The 18,168-nt window shown below is 40.4% G+C and overlaps 1 protein-coding gene across 2 annotated transcripts in view; it reads left to right on the plus strand.

Annotated features, from left to right (window-relative positions):
- Positions 1–264: 264 nt before the first annotated feature.
- Positions 265–18,168, plus strand: part of DYNLT5 (dynein light chain Tctex-type family member 5) — a 29,897-nt gene continuing 11,993 nt past the window's right edge. Inside the window, exons 1-3 of one of the 2 annotated variants that reach the window (XM_086390426.1) lie at positions 265–563; positions 1,387–1,485; positions 2,270–2,391. In XM_086390426.1, the coding sequence (XP_086246552.1) occupies positions 2,273–2,391 (119 nt within the window). In that variant the 5' untranslated portion in view covers positions 265–563; positions 1,387–1,485; positions 2,270–2,272. The remainder of the gene's footprint in view (positions 564–1,386; positions 1,486–2,269; positions 2,392–18,168) is intronic. The other variant, XM_086390425.1, reaches the window with a different exon arrangement.

Consider the following 18,168-nt stretch of genomic DNA (forward strand, 5'->3'; position numbering starts at 1 on the left):
GTTTGCCAGTACCTGGTAAATGTAATTATTCTTATTATCAATCACACGGTGGAATGCGGGGTCAGGAGTCAGGGGTCAGGTGAGGGGATGGGGGTGCTTTACTTTCTCGCTATGCCTCGCATTTCCAGTCCCAGGAACCGGCGGCATTTCCCATCCCTGTCCCCGACACCTGCGAAAGGAAACCGACGAGGGCTCTCAGGGCGGCCTCTTGAGTCCCCGATGTCCCCCTCGCTATAGAATGACCCGGCTCCTCCGCAGCTCGTGGCCACACCCACGGCACAGCCAGGCCCAGGGCAGCCTGCTCGGGCACTGCCGAGGAGCTCCTTCACATCCTTAGAGGACCACGCCACTACTATGCCTGCCTGGGGCGGGCCAAGGACTCTGTTTTCGAAGGTCACCTTGGAGACAAGTCGCGGAGTCCAGTGGGAGTGCGGGAGTGCGCGGGCAGAAAGGAAGCCTGGGAGGCGGGAGCCTTGCCAGGCGCCCTGCAGTGGAGGAGCCTGCGGTCTGGGAGGCCCCTGGGCTGAGCCGCGCCTGCAACTCCAGCTCCAGACCCGCCTTAGGTAAGTGCGCCCTCTCCGCAGAGCGCCTGGGCAGGAGCAGAGAGACCAAGGCAAAAAGCAAATTCGAGGGTTCCGGGGGGCTAAGGAAGGAGAGCCCAATGTTGAGAAATGGCCTGCCTGCCTTGTCCACGACCTCTCTCTCCCGTGCCTTATTCCTCCTCCCTCCAAGAAATTAGAAAAAAGTGACCCCAATTTTCAGAACTAGAAGCGTGCCTGGCTTTTGGTTCCCTGCCCGCCTGTGTGTCTGGGCTTTAGCATGATGCCCAGTGCAGAACTGGCCAGCCGGGTCGGGCTGTGGAGCAACTTGAGTTCTGAGCAGTCTACCTGAGGTCTGCTTGGAGACACTAGCAGCCTCTGCCTCTCAGGACCTCTAGGTCTGGATTCTGGCCTGCCCCACAGCTTTGGAAAAAGGTGAACAGACTCAGGTATGTGTGTGTCACTTTAAGAATGAAACCTGAATGACCCTCTTAAATAGGCTCAGTATGTCTTGTCCACGCATACACATGCTTAGACACTCTCATGTACACAGACACACTCCTGCACACAAACGCACACACATGCAGTACACAGACATGTCACACACAAAGGTGCACACACAGACACAGCAACACACGCTCAGGTACACAGATAATCATACGCACAAGTGCACACACACACAGATGCTCACACTGGCTCACATCATGGGGGGACACTCATGTTCATACACATAAGCACATGCCCACAAAGACACATGCTCACACAGAGATGCTCACACGCGTGTACACAGTCTCACGGGTCCACAGTCACACACACATCCCACACTGCCTCTCTTCCTGACGCACAGGCCCTCCGTTTTCCTCTGTCTACCCTGACGTTGATTACACTGGGATTCCAGGTTGTGTTCTTGTCGGCTCTACCCACTTCAACCGCCACCTTTTTGAAGGTAGGGATTGTTTCTGTCCTAATTTAATGCCTAGCACAGTCTATGAGTATGTACATGTAGACAATAGGGCAGTGGAATTCTAGTTCAAGTTCTGGGAAGTCCATTTCTTCTTCCAGCTTTTTCACAAGCATTAGTGAAAAGAGGTAGGTTTTCCAATAAATTACTCTGTGAAAAGTTCTGTTTGCTCTTTACAAAGTAAACCACTGCTGCTTGGCTGTGGGGAATACCATTTGGAGAAGCAGTTCATCTTAATTTTTAAACAACAAATATTAATTAGCAAGTTTCATTGAGATTAAATTTGAAGGGAGGCAATAAAAATATTGTTTTCTGGTGTGATGGTATCTTTCTTGTACATATGGCTCTCTTCTCAGTAACTTTAACATCTTTTGCAGTTAAGTATTTTTGCTGCAGCATAATATCTGCAACCCATTCCAGTGTTCTTGCCTGGAGAATCCCAGGGACGGGGGAGCCTGGTGGGCTGCCGTCTCTGGGGTCGCACAGAGTCGGACACGACTGAAGCAACTTAGCAGTAGCAGCAATAATATCTGCTTATGTGAATTAAATATGCTATTGTATAAGTAAAAGTTATCAATTATCATTTTTCCAGCTATACTGACCAGAACAACAATATATACTAAATATCACTCTTAAGGAAACCCCACTTCCCTATTCAAAAATGGTTTAAAAAAAAGCATCTGTGTACTTTATTTAGAATAAGTCTCATGTTATACTAAAGTATTTTCAGGTGTTTTGTTCAATATTTTACAAAAGTTTTCCTCCATAGATTATGATGATGTCAGACATTGCTAAAGACAGAACCGCTCATTTGCTGAAGAAGAGGGGCAGTGTGTCTTCTCTAAGTAATCATGAATTCCGGCGGAAGGAACCTCATGGGCGTACCAAAGAGTGAGTAACTGAGTATCCATTAACAAACTCAATTATTGAATAAAAAGGCTCATGATATTTATCAGGAGGAAAAAAAAAGTGAGAAAAAGGGAGAAAAACGTGCAAGTACATGGTTTATGTCATCTTTGGGGGCCATATTTTTTTAAAAGAATAGTAACTAGATATATCATGGCAGTCATTTGAAATGTACAGCAATATTGAATCACTGTATTATGCATCAAGAAAAAGAAGAAAGAGAAAAAGACCAAGAAAATTTAAGTGATAAGTTGACACAGCAGCATTTTTATAATTTCAGAGACCATCCCAAAAAGTCATCTACTGAAAAGAATGTCATATGCAGTTTAGACAAGCTACTTCTTCCACTGTCTCCTGAATTTTACTCTTCAATATTATATAAATACATCATTTTTGCATTTTTATAATCTCTCTATATATACATACAATGCATTTAGCATTATTTTAAACAAATTTTGTAATGTATTGTCATAGTCTTTGCCCATATCCTTTTAAACAGTTGCATAATATTTTTGTCAGCCTATAATTCTGGGTTAGCTAACCATTTTCCAATTATTGAACATTTGTTTGTTTCCACTTTTAAAATTTGTTACTATGTAAGAAGTCTCTGCTTGTTTTCTTCCCAAAAGTATAATTAGTGGGTCAAAAAAATACATTTTTTGTCTTTTGCTTACAAATTGCATTTGTTCTCCTAAAAAAGATGAATTAATTTTTAATACTTTCATGGAATTTTTTTTAACTGCTATTGGGAAGAAAATCAAACAAATTATCCAATGCAATTTGATAATTTGATAAATTATCAAATAATTTATGTAATAGACTTTCCTTCTTAAGAGTTTCCAAGGGATTGAAAGATGTAGCATATTCATTTCCATGATTGTGAAGCAGGAGCTGGTGTGTCTGGTGGAACAAAGCCAGAAGAACTGGAAGAGACTTCCATTCAAATTCTGAAACCAAATTATTCTGCTCTCAGAATGTTCTAATGCACTTACTCAAAATTCCACTTTTCAACCCTGGATTTTGTGAATTACAAGTATTATACAATTTCTCTCTCTTACAGATAGGAAATATAAAGGAATAGCAACCTCAGTGTACGTTAGACGTAAAGATGGGTGAATAATTAACCTCTATAGGATCTTCTGATCCTAAGTCAATTTGGTTGCTATTTCTAACATTTGTGTAAGAGTTTTAAAAATTATTTTTAAATACTTGTTAGATCAAATTCAATTTTTTAGAATAAAATATTGTAATAATAATCTGACATATATCCTGGTGCTATGATTTAAAATACACTATTCTCATCCAAAAAGTAAACTACCATCCCTACTTGCATAATTTCATTCACTTCTTCTCCTTCAGAGCAAATTAGAAAGTCATGTAGAATCCGAACATGGCCCAATTTGGAGAATTAAAAATCATGGTAAAGAATCTTCCAGCAATGCAGGAGATGCAGGTTCAAGCCCTGGGTTGAAGAAAACCTCCAGTATTCTTGTCTGGAGAATCCCATGGACAGAGGAGCCTGGCAGGCTACAGTCCGTGGGGTCGCAGAGTTGGACACGACTAAGCAGCGAATACTTCCACTTTTCACTTTCATTATTTTATTGATAAAGTATAAATATAAATTAAAAGGTAACAAGAACATGAAAAGAGTTTTAGCAACACAGTAGGAAAAAATTTTTACTAACAAAAACATTTCAGTGATCGTTATTTGGATATATTTCAAAGTTAGAAATTGGGACTCTCAAACAAATTATTCAGATTGGATCCTCTAATGGAGCTTTTTATTTCTTAAATAGCAAATGAACAGCTTCCAAGCACTCCTACAATGCAGAGGCCATTCAGGAGGCTGCCTGCCAACCTTAACTCCCACTTACTTTCCATGGTCTTCATCCTTGCAAGGGGCCAGATGTAGGGGTGATTCTTCTTCATGAAATAGGTCTTCAACTAATAGAAAAACTCTGAATGCTCAGTGACTATCAAATGCAATATTGTTTTAAAGTTGTTTTTGGAAATGCAGATGTCTTTCCTTTGAAAGTTATAGCAAAACAGTTTTTTGGATAGATTAATTTCAATAGTATAAAGCATGTGCTGAAGTATGCTGCTGCTAAGTACTAAGTATGTATATAAGTACCACTAAATACTAAGTATGCATATAAGTACTAAGTATGCATGATGCTCTTTCTATGAAAGAGATGCTATTATCATCTTCCTCTTACAAATGAAGAAACAAATGGTTAGAGAGTGTGAGGTTCCCAAACTACAGAATTAACAAGTGATAAAATGGGCTTTTGTTTATAGTCAAAAATTCTCATTCTCTCAAAATTGGCTATCTATGTGTAACTTGCATTAATGAAACTCTTCTACTCATTCACCAGAACCTTCTATTTCCCATCCATGGGTAAGAGTAGGTATTTACAATGACATCTTTCTTTTTGGAAGCAAGCTTTGGCAGCCTTCAAAGAGTCCTTGAACAGATGTACTGCTCTCATGTCCGTAAAATGGAAATAGAGGCCTGAGGTTAAGTTACTTTCCCAGGATCATATGACTTGATATCCCAGCTTCTTTTCTCTGAGGCCAATAGTTCAACTGGTAGATCAGGCCTAAGGCTGAAGGCTGAAGAGTATGTCTCTTGCCTCAAACCAAAATTACATGATGTCATGAACCAGAGTTTTGATAGATCCCACATCCTTCTGCTTGAACCCACTGGTGGCATCTAACACACTAGTTGTCACACTAAATTCTTGCACTTATTCATTTATTCAAGGTTTATAAAGCTTCAACTCTGTGCCAAATGTTAGGTATATAAAGGTGACTAATTGTAGGGTTATTCTTCTCTGGAGAAGCTCACTTTTCACTTAAACTGAAAATCACCTGGTAGTCATTTTTCTGCAAAAAAATGGAAAATATTTCATTCATTTCTTTATTTCAAATAAATGTTTTTTGAGCAATGAGTAGTTAGTAAATCACACATAAATAATCTGGTGGGAAAGGCAATGAACAAACCATTTTAGATGTGATGAATTTATTCTGTGATTCCAACCTATACTACTTGAGTCGCTATATGCAGTTAAAAATTATGTTGCCTGGCCTGTTTCTTCATTCTGATAAGTTCAGTTGCCATCTTAATCAAACTAAAGCTCCCAAGAAGATATGGATGAGACCCAGCTTCCCGCCAAAGAGAGAGAAGTTTGAGAAACTGCGTTGGCCATGTTCCTAAATTAAACTATAATAATAGCTAATACTGGACTTCCCTGGTGGCTTCAGTTTGATGGCTCAGACAGTAAAGAATCTACCTGCCAATGCAGGAGACCTGGCTTCGATCCCTGGGTCCGGAAGATCCCCTGAAGAAGCGAATGGCAACCCACTCTAGTACTCTTGCCTGGGAATTCCATGAACAAAGGAGCCCGGTGGGCTACAGTCCATGGGGTCACAAAAGAGTTGGACATGACTTAGCAACTAAACAACATCAACAACAATAGCTAATATTATGTTATGCTCAATAGATACATCACATACAATATCCATATGAATCTCAAAAAAATCCTATTGGTTAAGTAAAGAAGATATTTTTATTATCCCCATTTATGTCATTTATTATCTTATTTATCTCAGGAGCAGAGTTGAGTTGAAAATATATGGCATTGCATAGCACATTGTCATCACCAGCATGAGTGGGATCCCTTGTTTCTTGTTTGCCTGATTTTCCCTCTTCTTCCTCATCTTCAGTCCCACTCTCATCTCCCAAGAGGCACCCATTCTGATGTGCAAAATACTCAGTATGCTACAAGACTAGTGGTAAGTGTTAAGTCACTTCAGTTGTGTTCGACTTTGTGTGACCCTGTGGACTGTAACCCACCAGGCTCCTCTGTTCATAGGATTCTCCAAGCAAGAACACTGCAGTGTATTGCTATGCCCTCCTCCAGGGGATCCTCTTGACCCAGGGATCAAACCCTCATCTCTCATGTCTCCTGCATTAGCAGGCAGATTCTTTACCACTAGCTCCACCTGGGAAGCCCCATACCACAGACTACAGATGTTTAAATATTATACTGTATGTTTTTAAATTTTTATGTGTATTATGACATTTGATGTCTTAGAAAACTTTTCTGGCTAGGGAGAGATGAGACAGTTCAGTTGCTCAGTCGTATCCAACTCTTTGCGACCCCATGAATCACAGCACGCCAGGCCTCCCTGTCCATCACCAACTTCCGGAGTTCACTCAAACTCATGTCCATCGAGTCTGTGATGCCATCCAGCCATCTCATCCTCTGTCATCCCCTTTTCCTCCTGCCCCCAATCCCTCCCAGCATCAGAGTCTTTTCCAATGAGTCAACTCTTCACATGAGGTGGCCAAAGTACTGGAGTTTCAGCTTTAGCATCAGTCCTTCCAGTGAACACCCAGGACTGGTTTCCTTTAGGATGGACTGGTTGGGTCTCCTTGCAGTCCAAGGGACTCTCAAGAGTCTTCTCCAACACCGCAATTCAAAAGCATCAATTCTTCGGCGCTCAGCCTTCTTCACAGTCCAGCTCTCACATCCATACATGACCACAGGAAAAACCATAGCCTTGACTAGATGAACGTTTGTTGGCAAAGTAATGTCTCTGCTTTTGAATATGCTATCTAGGTTGGTCATAACTTTCCTTCCAAGGAGTAAGTGTCTTTTAATTTCATGGCTGCCATCACCATCTGCAGTGATTTTGGGGCCCCCAAAAATAAAGTTTGACACTGTTTGCACTCTTTCCCCATCTATTTGCCATGAAGTGATGAGACCGGATGCCATGATCTTCGTTTTCTGAATGTTGAGCTTTAAGCCAACTTTTTCAATCTCCTCTTTCACTCTCATCAAGAGGCTTTTTAGTTCCTCTTCACTTTCTACTATAAGGGTGGTGTCATCTGCATATCTGAGGTTCTTGATATTTCTCCTGGCAATCTTGATTCCAGCTTGTGCTTCTTCCAGCCCAGCGTTTCTCATGATGTACTCTGCATATAAGTTAAATAAGCAGGGTGACAATATACAGCCTTGACGTACTCCTTTTCCTATTTGGAACCAGTCTGTTCTATGTCCAGTTCTAACTGTTGCTTCCTGACCTGCATATAGGTTTCTCAAGAGGCAGGTCAGGTGGTCTGGTATTCCCATCTCTTTCAGAATTTCCCACAGTTTATTGTGATCCACACAGTCAAAGGCTTTGGCATAGTCAATAAAGCATAAATAGATGTTTTTCTGGAACTCTCTTGCTTTTTCGATGATCCAGCGGATGGTAGCAATTTGATCTCTGGTTCCTCTGCCTTTTCTAAAACAAGCTTGAACATCTGGAAGTTCACGGTTCAACAGATGAGACATCCATACCCCAACTCCCCTACCCCTTACCAGTCTAGTCAATAATTAAAAATAGTCAAGTTATCAACAAAGAATGTGCCTTTGATATGCAGATTAACCAGTCTAGAACCTGACCTCTTCTCTCTGTTCCCCAACACATCCCAGGAGGCAGTTTTCCTAATCAGTAGGGGCTTTCCCAATGGTTCAGAGGATAAAGAATCTGTCCGCAATTCAGAAGACACAGATTTGATCCCTGGGCCAGGAAGATCTCCTGAAGAAGGGAATGGCAGCCCACTCCAGTATTCTTGTCTGGAAAATCCCATGGACAGAGGAGCCTCACAGGCTACGATTCATGGGGTCACAAAGAGTTGACACAACTGAGCATGTACATCCATGCACTAATCCCATTGCCAAGTACCAGGCAAGGAGGGGCCTCTCCTATAGCTTCAGATCAGATCAGATCAGATCAGTCGCTCAGTCGTGTCCAACTCTTTGCAACCCCATAAATCACAGCACGCCAGGCCTCCCTGTCCATCACCAACTCCCGGAGTTCACTGAGACTGACATCCATCGAGTCAGTGATGCCATCCAGCCATCTCATCCTCTGTCGTCCCCTTCTCCTCCTGCCCCCAATCCCTCCCAGCATCAGAGTCTTTTACAATGAGTCAACTCTTCGCATGAGGTGGCCAAAGTACTGGAGTTTCAGCTTTAGCATCATTCCTTCCAAAGAAATCCCAGGGCTGATCTCCTTCAGAATGGACTGGTTGGACCTCCTTGCAGTCCAAGGGACTCTCAAGAGTCTTCTCCAACACCACAGTTCAAAAGCATCAATTCTTCGGTGCTCAGCCTTCTTCACAGTCCAACTCTCACATCCATACATGACCACAGGAAAAACCATAGCCTTGACTAGACAGACCTTTAGCTTAGAGCTCGCTGGAATTATTCAGACTCTCCAGTCCTGCACTGTTTCTCCTGCACAACTTTGCCTTTCCCTGGGGAACCCCAATCCTGTCTTCTGCTCACTGATCCTGTAGTGTTTTTCCACATGGTCTTATGTGGCAGGTCATGTCTCTCCTGTCTAGGACCTGTGAATATAATAAACTGTATTTTCATGAACCCCTTCTCTGACTCCCTTTGTGACTTCACCAGTGCTGTGTGCTAATTCACTTCAGTTGTGTCCCACTCTTATGACCCTATGTATTGAACCCCACTAGGCTCCTATGTCCATGGATTTTCCAGGCAAGAACACTGGAGTGGGTTGCCATTTGCTTCTCCAGGGGATCTTCCCGACCCAGCAAGCAAGCCTGCATCTTTTTTGTCTCCTGCATTGCCAGGCGGGTTCTTTACCACTAGCACCACCTGGGACTGACTCTCATAAAACATTACAGAACAAGTACTTAACAAAGACATGAATGGTATTGTGCTATAAACCTCATTTTGTTTTCTCAATCTCATACCTCATTCAACATTTTTATTTTTCGTATTTACCCATGTCACTATGGATATCTAGCTCTTTGCTTCTTAATGCTGCATAGTAGTCCTTGATATTTGCATCACATATGTTCTTACACATTTCCCTAGGGATGAACACCCAAATTGGCTTTCACTCCCTGCCAAGATATACAGTCCCATGTGGGACATCTTTGTGCAAAACCCTGCATTGATATCTTTGTGAAAACTGTCCTGGGAATGTGATTCCAGGTAAAGGCATTCCCATTAAGGAAGATACGAATTACTGCAGAAATAATTCATAGGTGAAGCTGCTTAACACCAAAACACATCAGTAGTTCTCAAATTAATTTACAAATGCAATATATCTCAATCAAAACCCATTTGTACTTTTTGAGAAGCTCAATAAAGCATTTCTAAATTTTATAAATAAGAATTCTGAGTAACTAAGCTAACTTTGAAGAATGAACATAGAAGAGGAATTTACTCTATCAGATATGATATACCACAAAGCTGTAGTAAGTAAAAATAATAAATGTAGGAATAAACAAACAGGTGTAAGAACAGACAAATAGATCAATGGAACACATAGAAACTTTAGAACTAGACCTATGAATATATAGAACATAGTATGTGAACAAGGAGAAATGCTGGGTTTTTAATAGATTGTTTTGGGAGAAAGCTAGCTTACTCTATGAAGGGGAAAAAATGAAGCTGAATTCTTACACCAATTAAATTGTAGACTCTAGGTGGAAGCCTGAAATGTGGAAAGATATGAAGCTAATAGAAAAAAAGTATAAAATATCTTTGTGTTCTTTGGGAAGGAAAGATTTCTTAAGTTCCAAAGTGAAAAACTAAAACCATAAAGCAAAAAGAGAAAAATGATAAATACAATTATATTAAAATTTAGCATTTCTCTTCAAAAAATAATACAATAGACACAGTTTATAGGCCAGTAAAAGATGTATATTTGTAAATTTATGCACATTAACAATTTAAAAAAAAAACAGGAAAACAATTTTTAAATCATCAAAAGAGATAAATAGCAATTTACAGAAGCAAAGCCAAAATGGCAAAGCAGAATGTGAAGAGTTGCTTAAATTCACTTGGAATGAGAAAAATGCTTCAAAAAATTGAAACAAGATACCATATTTCACCCATCCAAATGGCAAAATATGAGAAGGTAGACTAATATCAAATGTTGGCATGGCTAGTGGGAATAAAAGCTTATATAGGCGTTCAGAGAAGAAATCTAACATTACTTAGAAAAAAATAGGGATATAAGTTCCCTATTTTCCTTATATATTGAGGAAATTAAAGTTTTTGTGTGGTAGAGTAACTGGCCAGAGTATCACAGTTCCCAGATATCAGAGCAAATAATCTGTGATCCTCTGACTCTAGAACTTGGAGATCTCATGAAAGTATTTGTATTTGTTGTGGGCTAAATTGTATACCCCACTACTCCTGCCAAATTCATATGTTGAAGTCCTAGTCCGCAAACCTCGGAATGTGATCTTAGTTGGAAACAGGGTCTTTAAAGAGGTAATTAAGTTTAAATGTGTTCATTAGGGTGGGTTCTAATCCAATGTATCTGGTGTCCTTGTAAGAAAAGGCAACTTGGACACAAACAGAGTTGGAAGGAAATGAGTTACAGGGAGGGGACAGCCATCCACCATCTAAGGAGAGAGGCCTAGAACAGATCCTTCTCTCATGACTCTCAGAAGTCAGCCAACAATCCAGCCAACACCAATTCTCAAACTTCTAGCCCCCAGAACTGTGAAACAGCAGACTTCTGTTGTGTAAGCCACACAGTCTTGGAGGCTGGAAATCTGAAATCAACATGCCAGCTGGGTTAGGTTCTGGTGACGGCCAGCTTCCTGACTTGCAGATGGCCATCTTTTCACTGTGTCTTTGCATGGAAGAGAGAACCCTGCTATATCTTCCTCTTATATAAGGTCCCAGGTTCTATCAGTGTAGGGCTTCACCTTTAAGGCTTCATTTAACCTTCATCACCTCCTTAAAGGCCCTATTTCCAATACACTCACATGGGGGTGTTAAGGCTTCAACCTATGAATTTCAAAGAGACAGTTTCATTCATAGCAGGCACTGCCATCTCTAGCCTGCTGCTGCTGCTGCTGCAAAGTCGCTTCAGTCATGTCCGACTCTGTGCAACCCCATAGACGGCAGCCCACCAGGCTCCCCCATCCCTGGGATTCTCCAGGCAAGAACACTGGAGTGGGTTGCCATTTCCTTCTCCAATGCATGAAAGTGAAAAGTGAAAGTGAAGTCGCTCAGTCATGTCTGACTCTTCGCGACCCCATGGACTGCAGCCCACCAAGCTCCTCCGTCCATGGGATTTTCCAGGCAAAAGTACTGGAGTGGTGTGCCATTGCCTTCTCTGCGTCTCTAGCCTAGATTACCATAAAAGCTTTCTAACTGGAATCCCTGTGTTCACAGGGATACCAGCCTGTTCTCGACAGAGCGTTTGGAGTTATTGTAAAATATAAAGTAGATTTTGCTATTACTCTGCTCAAAACTCTATAAAGGCTCCCACTTTATCAAAGTAAAAGCCAAGGTTTTAAGATGGCCCACAAAACTACATGGTTCAGCTACCTGACTCATTGGAAACCCCATCCTTCCACCTTCCTGCTTGCTCCCTCCTCGCCAGCTATTCTGGCCTGTAGGCACTTCTTCAGAAATACCAGGCAGCCTTCTGCCTCAAAGTCTGTGCATGTGCTTTTCCCTCCCTCTGACACACCCTTCCCTCCAACATCCACATGGCTCATTTCCTCACCTCCTCCAACTCTTGGCTCAGGGAGATATATCTTGATCATTCTGTTTAAAATAAAACACAACCACCTCTCTCCCATCCGCTTCCAGCCTCCCTTAACAAATATCTCCTTTTCCGTGTAGCATTTATCATCTAACACAGTATATGAGCTTCCCTGGTGGCTCAGATGGTAAAGCATCTGCCTGCAATGCGGGAGACCTGGGTTCAATCCCTGGGTTGGGAAGATCTCCTGGAGAAGGAAATGGCAACCCACTCCAGTACTCTTGCCTGGAGAATCCCACAGACAGAGGAGCCTGGTAGGCTACAGTCCACGGGTCACAAAGAGTCGGACACTACTGAGCGAGTGCTTATGGGCTTCCCTGGTGGCTCAGTGGTAAAGAATGTGCCTGCCATTGCAGGAGACATGGGTTTGATCCCTGGGTCAGGAAGATCCCCTGGAGAAGGAAATGGCAACCCCCTCCACTATTCTTGCCTGGGAAACCCCATAGACAGAGGAGCCTGGAAGGCTAGAGTCCATGGGGTTGCAAAAGAGTAGGATATGACTTAGCAACTAAACAACTTGTTTAGTATTTTATTATATTCTTTCCGTCTCTTCTCACTAGGTTCCATAAGGGTAGAGATCTTAGTTTGATTGTTAATTTGTATTGTTTATGGGGTTTTTTTTCTGCATCCCAAGGACCTAGAATGGTACCTGGCACATAGCCATCACTTAATAAATATTTTTTGATGGTAGAATGCATAATTATTATATTATTCCCTCGTAGCTCAGTTGGTAAAGAATCTGCCTGCAATGCAGGAGACCCAGGTTAAATCCTGGGTCGGGAAGATCCCCTGGAGAAGGAAATGGCAACCCACTCCAATATTCTTACCTAGAGAATCCCATGGACAGAGGAGCCTAGGAGGCTACACTCCATGGGGTCGCAAGAGTCGGACACAACTTAGCGACTAAACTGCCGCCACCACCACCACCAGTTCCTGAACACAAACGGGTTAGGTCCACAGGTCCGTGTATGTGTTAAGTCCAGAGTGACAGAGAGCTTTCATCTTGCAGACATAAGATACATTTAGAGAAAAAAAAAATTTTTGTTCAAATTTTAAAAACAAGTTATATGTTACTTTCTTGCTGAAACCTTCAATTGTTCACCTATTTAAAAAAGAAAAAGAAGAACATCATCATTTGTATTGAACCTTTGTTGGGTTAGATGATCTCCATGGGGTTGCAGAGGTAACCATGGCACCCATGCTCTCAGCCTCACCTCTCTGATGATTGCCAAGGGTAATGTGACTTTGAACTGTGAACTGTGCATTCATCCAGGAGCTGCATCACAAGTTTCATCAGCTGCTCTTGATCTTAACCTCACCTTCTCTTGGATGAAGGGATTCATCAATGGGCTTCAGACACAAACTCTGACTTTGTATTCACCCACTCAAAATTGTTCTACTTTGTCAGTCACCTTTCCTGGATCAATCACTCCAGAGCTAGAATTTTCACAGGTTGCATGGTTCATTCTTTGTCCTTCAAAATCATCTCTCCTCCTAAAATATGTATCCCTCGGGAACACATACCATGGCATTTTATCTCCTCTTTGATTTTTGGAAATATTTCTTGACTTTTGTCTCCATTATAACCTTTCTCTTGTAAGATAGGACCAATAATGTGAATAAAATATCTCAAAACTATGTAAAAGTCTGGCAACCTTTGTTTTTGTTCAGTCTGATGTTAAGTCATGTCCAACTCTGTGACCCCATGGACTATAGCATGCCAGGCTTCCCTGTCCTTCATTATCTCCCTGAGTTTGTTCAAACTCATTTCAATTGAGTCAGTGATGCCATCCAACCATCTCATCCTCTGTCATCCCTTCTCCTCCTGCCTTCAATCTTTCTCAGCATCAGGGTCTTCTCTAGTGAACTGGCTCTTTGCATCAGATGGCCAAAGTACTGGCAACCTTGCTACAAACTAAATAGCCACACAACTAAATCGCCTTAACAGACAACTTGTACCTTCCACTGATGGGGGAAGACTTGTTATGCTTTTGATCTTAAGCATAACATTCATAAAAATATCAATAGACGTTTGAGGTAGAAAGTTCCCAAGTGAGTTTCAATGCATATTTTATTTTCTACATCTTGTTTCTCTAGCACAGGGACTCTCATTTTTTAAAAAATTTTACCAGTACTTCTCACTTTGCCTGCCATGTTATGGGCAATAAATATCTGTTGAAAGAATGAAGAAAATAAAAATGTACACGTTTATACCCTGAAGCCTTCTTTTTCTCTGTGCACTCTGAAATATCTCCACTGGGAGGCAGCACATGACTTTAATAACAGATTTTTTAAAAAGGCTAATGCTATGATACCATTCAAAATATGGTACTTTGAAGCCTTTCATAGTTACAAATTGAAGAATGAGATGATAGTCTGACCTTCTTAAACTACTAAACTAATAACTACAAGGCTGAGCTATCTATTCAAATATTATATCTTACTACAGCTTCAAAACACTTAATAATGTCAGTAGCAACAGCTGGAAATGAATTCTTAATAATAATTAGATGGTATTATAGCTGGTGAGATTTAATTGACATTATTTTTCTATCTCCAACCATCATAAAAATAAGACATGCCTTGTATTCTGTTTAATTCAAGAAATGGTCAGCATGCAAATTTGTAAGATGTCTTCAGGAAAACTGAATTTCATGAAAAATATAAACATTCTAACTCCTTAGCTATTTTGTGTGGGGCTCTTTTCTGCATAATCAAAACGCAGGCTCTTGGGTTGGCGTGGGACGTTTCCAACGTCAGTCAGTTACAATACAGGAGGGTTATATACAATATGGATTTCCCTGGTGGCTCAGCAGTAAAAAATCTGCCTACAATGCAGGAGACTTAAGTGACGCGGGTTCAACCCCTGGGTAGGGCAGATCCTGTGGAGGAGGAAATGGCAACTGGCTCCAGTATTCTTGCCAGGAAAATCCCATGGACAGGGGAGCCTACAATCCATAGAATCATAAAGAGTCAGACATGACTCAGCTGCTGAGCACACACACACATATACAATGTAGGAGGATTACTTTTGTTACTGTGGACAAATTTCATGCAGCTGTTTCCACATTCAGGCTAATTCCAAGTCTATTCTGAGCAATAGTATATGTGATTCAAAGTATTAACTGACATTTACACTGAATACAAATTGTTACTCTTTTCTCTAGAATAATATTAGTTGATTTCTTCAGTGTTTTTACCAGCAGCTTATTCCAGACTTTCAGTTTTCCTGATTTTACTAAAACCTACCTTCTTTCCTAAAACTTTACAACTCTCGTGGATACATTTTGCCAGTTGAAATCCTTTTCCTCCATAAATGCAACACACTCATGAAACACATAGACAGCAAAAACATTTTTCAAATTAAAAAAATCAACTATAGCATTCCATTTGCGGTGAGATCAGGTATCTAAAAAGATTATTATTATAAACTAGGGAAGGCCTGGTCATAGATGACTGAAATTCATCCTCTTGTAACACTGTGAAATATACACAGTAAATTTGTTGTGCTGTGATACAGTACCGGTAATTAAAGTGACAAATTTGCTCTTTGAAGCATCTCACATTTTTATCTTAAAAATTTTCAGAGGGCTTGAATAAAGCTGTTTACCAACAGGAAATATGTACAAGTCCTTCTGAGTCAATGTTCTGAACTGACATTGATAACAGCAAGTATTTTTAATATTTTATGTCTTCTTTTGTCTTTTTCAAGCAGTAGATATCGTATTTTTTCTGTTCAGCATATTATTCTCTTTTCTCTCTCCCTTTTTCCAAACGATCTCCTTCTAATGTGAGAACTCTCAGGTATCAGTTTCAAAAGATATCATGAATAGGATTTTTTTTAAGTAAAATTTTCCTATAACTTTCCTTGAAGTTTTTGTCTTTCCAGTGTACAGAAATCAATAGACTAATATCTTCCTTCTGCATGATAAAGGAAGCCAGGTTTTCAGCAAAATATCTGAAATCTCATTCCTGAAAGCCCCATCTCTTTCACAAAATTAACTCCAAGTTTTGTGCTCTGTTAATTATGACATCCTACTTCCAAACTCTGTATCAGTTATATCTAATGCTTCTTATAATATTTTTATAAAAAACATTGGCTTAAACAAAATAGAAATATATTTTCTCTTGCATTAAAAAAAAAAGTCTGGAAAAAATAGTTCAGGAACCTAGTTTTCTAGCTTTTGTTCCATTATCCATAAGGTCATCCCAAGAGCCAAGATAGCTCCTGAGCTCTTGCCATCATATCTATACACCAGTTATAAACAGGCCCCTGCTGTTTGAATTAGTTGCATTAATTCTCTCAGAATTTTTACCTATAACTTCTTCTGTGAGTTTTTAATATGGTGTTTTGTAGAGAGAAAATAGGGTCTTTATATGTTTGTGCAAGGTAAATTTTAATTGCAGCAATTAATTATTTCAGGAAGTCATTGCCCCTATTTCCATTCTATCAGATATGATCATATGTGAAACTTTGTCACTGAGAGGTAAATAGGATATGTGAAATTCAAGTCTGCTTTTCCTTTATGTATGACATTAAGCCTTTTGTCTAGTTCTCTTTATCACTGAAGTGGGCAGAAAAATGTCTTTCTTAATTACGTAAAGGGAATATTTTAAAGATAAAATGAGATAATTGATGGAAAATGTTTTGGAAAATAAAAAGTAGCATATACAATATTGGGGCAGCCTGGCTTATCTTAGAATCAAGGGGCTTATGCAACATTGGGTTTTCCAAGCAGAAGCTATCACTTTGGTGCTGCCCGCAACACCTGCAGGTGGCTAAACAGGTTGGTTGCTACTTCAAAGGGCAGCAGAAAATTGAGGAAAGCAGGTGTTACAAGAAAGAAGACTAACTCTAATCCAGAAATCCCTCATGGAAAAGCAGCCATAATAATGTCTTGCATCACTTTCTTGGGCTAGATGGGTAAACCTTAATTTATTGTGTAAATTGTATTGTATTAAAGGATTTTTTAAATTTAATGTCCATGATTTTCTTAAAATAGCAATTTGCAAGAAGCTCACTAATTCCCAACACCTCAGAATTAAGTATTTAAAACTCCTTGCAGAGAGGAAAAAAAAGCCCCAAAGATTAAGAACAAATATCCTATTCTCATTTAATTAAAGCAAAAATGTAGCCTCTTAGAAAAGTAGTCACTCTGAAAGCACACACGCACACACACACACACACACACACTATTATCTCATCTCCTTTGAAATGACATCTGTTTAACCTCCATTTTCACAGGTGGAGATTATTGGGGTAGAGACCTGAGACTGCCTTTAGTGACAGCTGAATTTCCTCTGATTAAGCAGTGCTGTAGGGCCTTTAGGAGTTCCTCTTCACTTGGGTCTCCTGTTCAGCACCTGGATAAGCTTATATTGCCTTGGTAACCAAGCCAAAACCCTTTCTTACTGTTGAAAGGGTGATTGATGCTTATTGATTATGATAGTTTGGGTGAATTGCGGTTTCTGTCATCATGTAGAGGGGTTTCTCAGTTTTCTTTCTTCTGCTAAAGGGATTTTGTGAGGTACATTTAATAATAAACTCTTTATAATCCCCCATGTATGTAGAGAACTTGTTTCCCAACATTTTAAGCTTCCCTGTATAATCCCCAGTCCCTTTGTGAGTTTTGTCCACTTTGAGGAAAGCCTTTGCACCTGTCATAGAATTGCCAATAGTTGTTTGTTTTTGAGACAGTCTCCTTTTTAAAAAATTATTTATTTTTAATTGAAGGATAATTTGCTTTATAATATTGGCTTGATTTCTGCCATATATCAACATAAATTAACCATAGATGTACATATATCCCCTCCTTTAACCTCTCTCCCACCTCCCACCCTTTCCCACCCCTCTAGGTTGTTACAGAGCCCCAATTTGAGTTCCCTGAGTTATACAGCAAATTTCCATTGTCTATCTATTTTACATACAGTAGTATATATGAAGAAGATTGAGAACAGAAGGATAAGAGGATGTCAGAGGATGAGATGACTGGATGGCATCACCAATGCAATGAACATGAATTTGGGTGAACTTCGGGAGATGGTGAGGGACAGAGAGGCCTGGCATGCTGCAGTCCATGGGGTCGCAAAAAGTCAGACACAACTGGGTGACTGAACGACAACAAAGTGTATATGGAGAGAGTAACGTGAAGCATATATACT

The sequence above is a fragment of the Bos grunniens genome, chromosome 3 (genome assembly GCF_055505025.1).
Source record: "Bos grunniens cultivar Pamir isolate PY7600 chromosome 3, Bosgru_T2T1.0, whole genome shotgun sequence".
Classification (NCBI taxonomy): domain Eukaryota; kingdom Metazoa; phylum Chordata; class Mammalia; order Artiodactyla; family Bovidae; genus Bos; species Bos grunniens.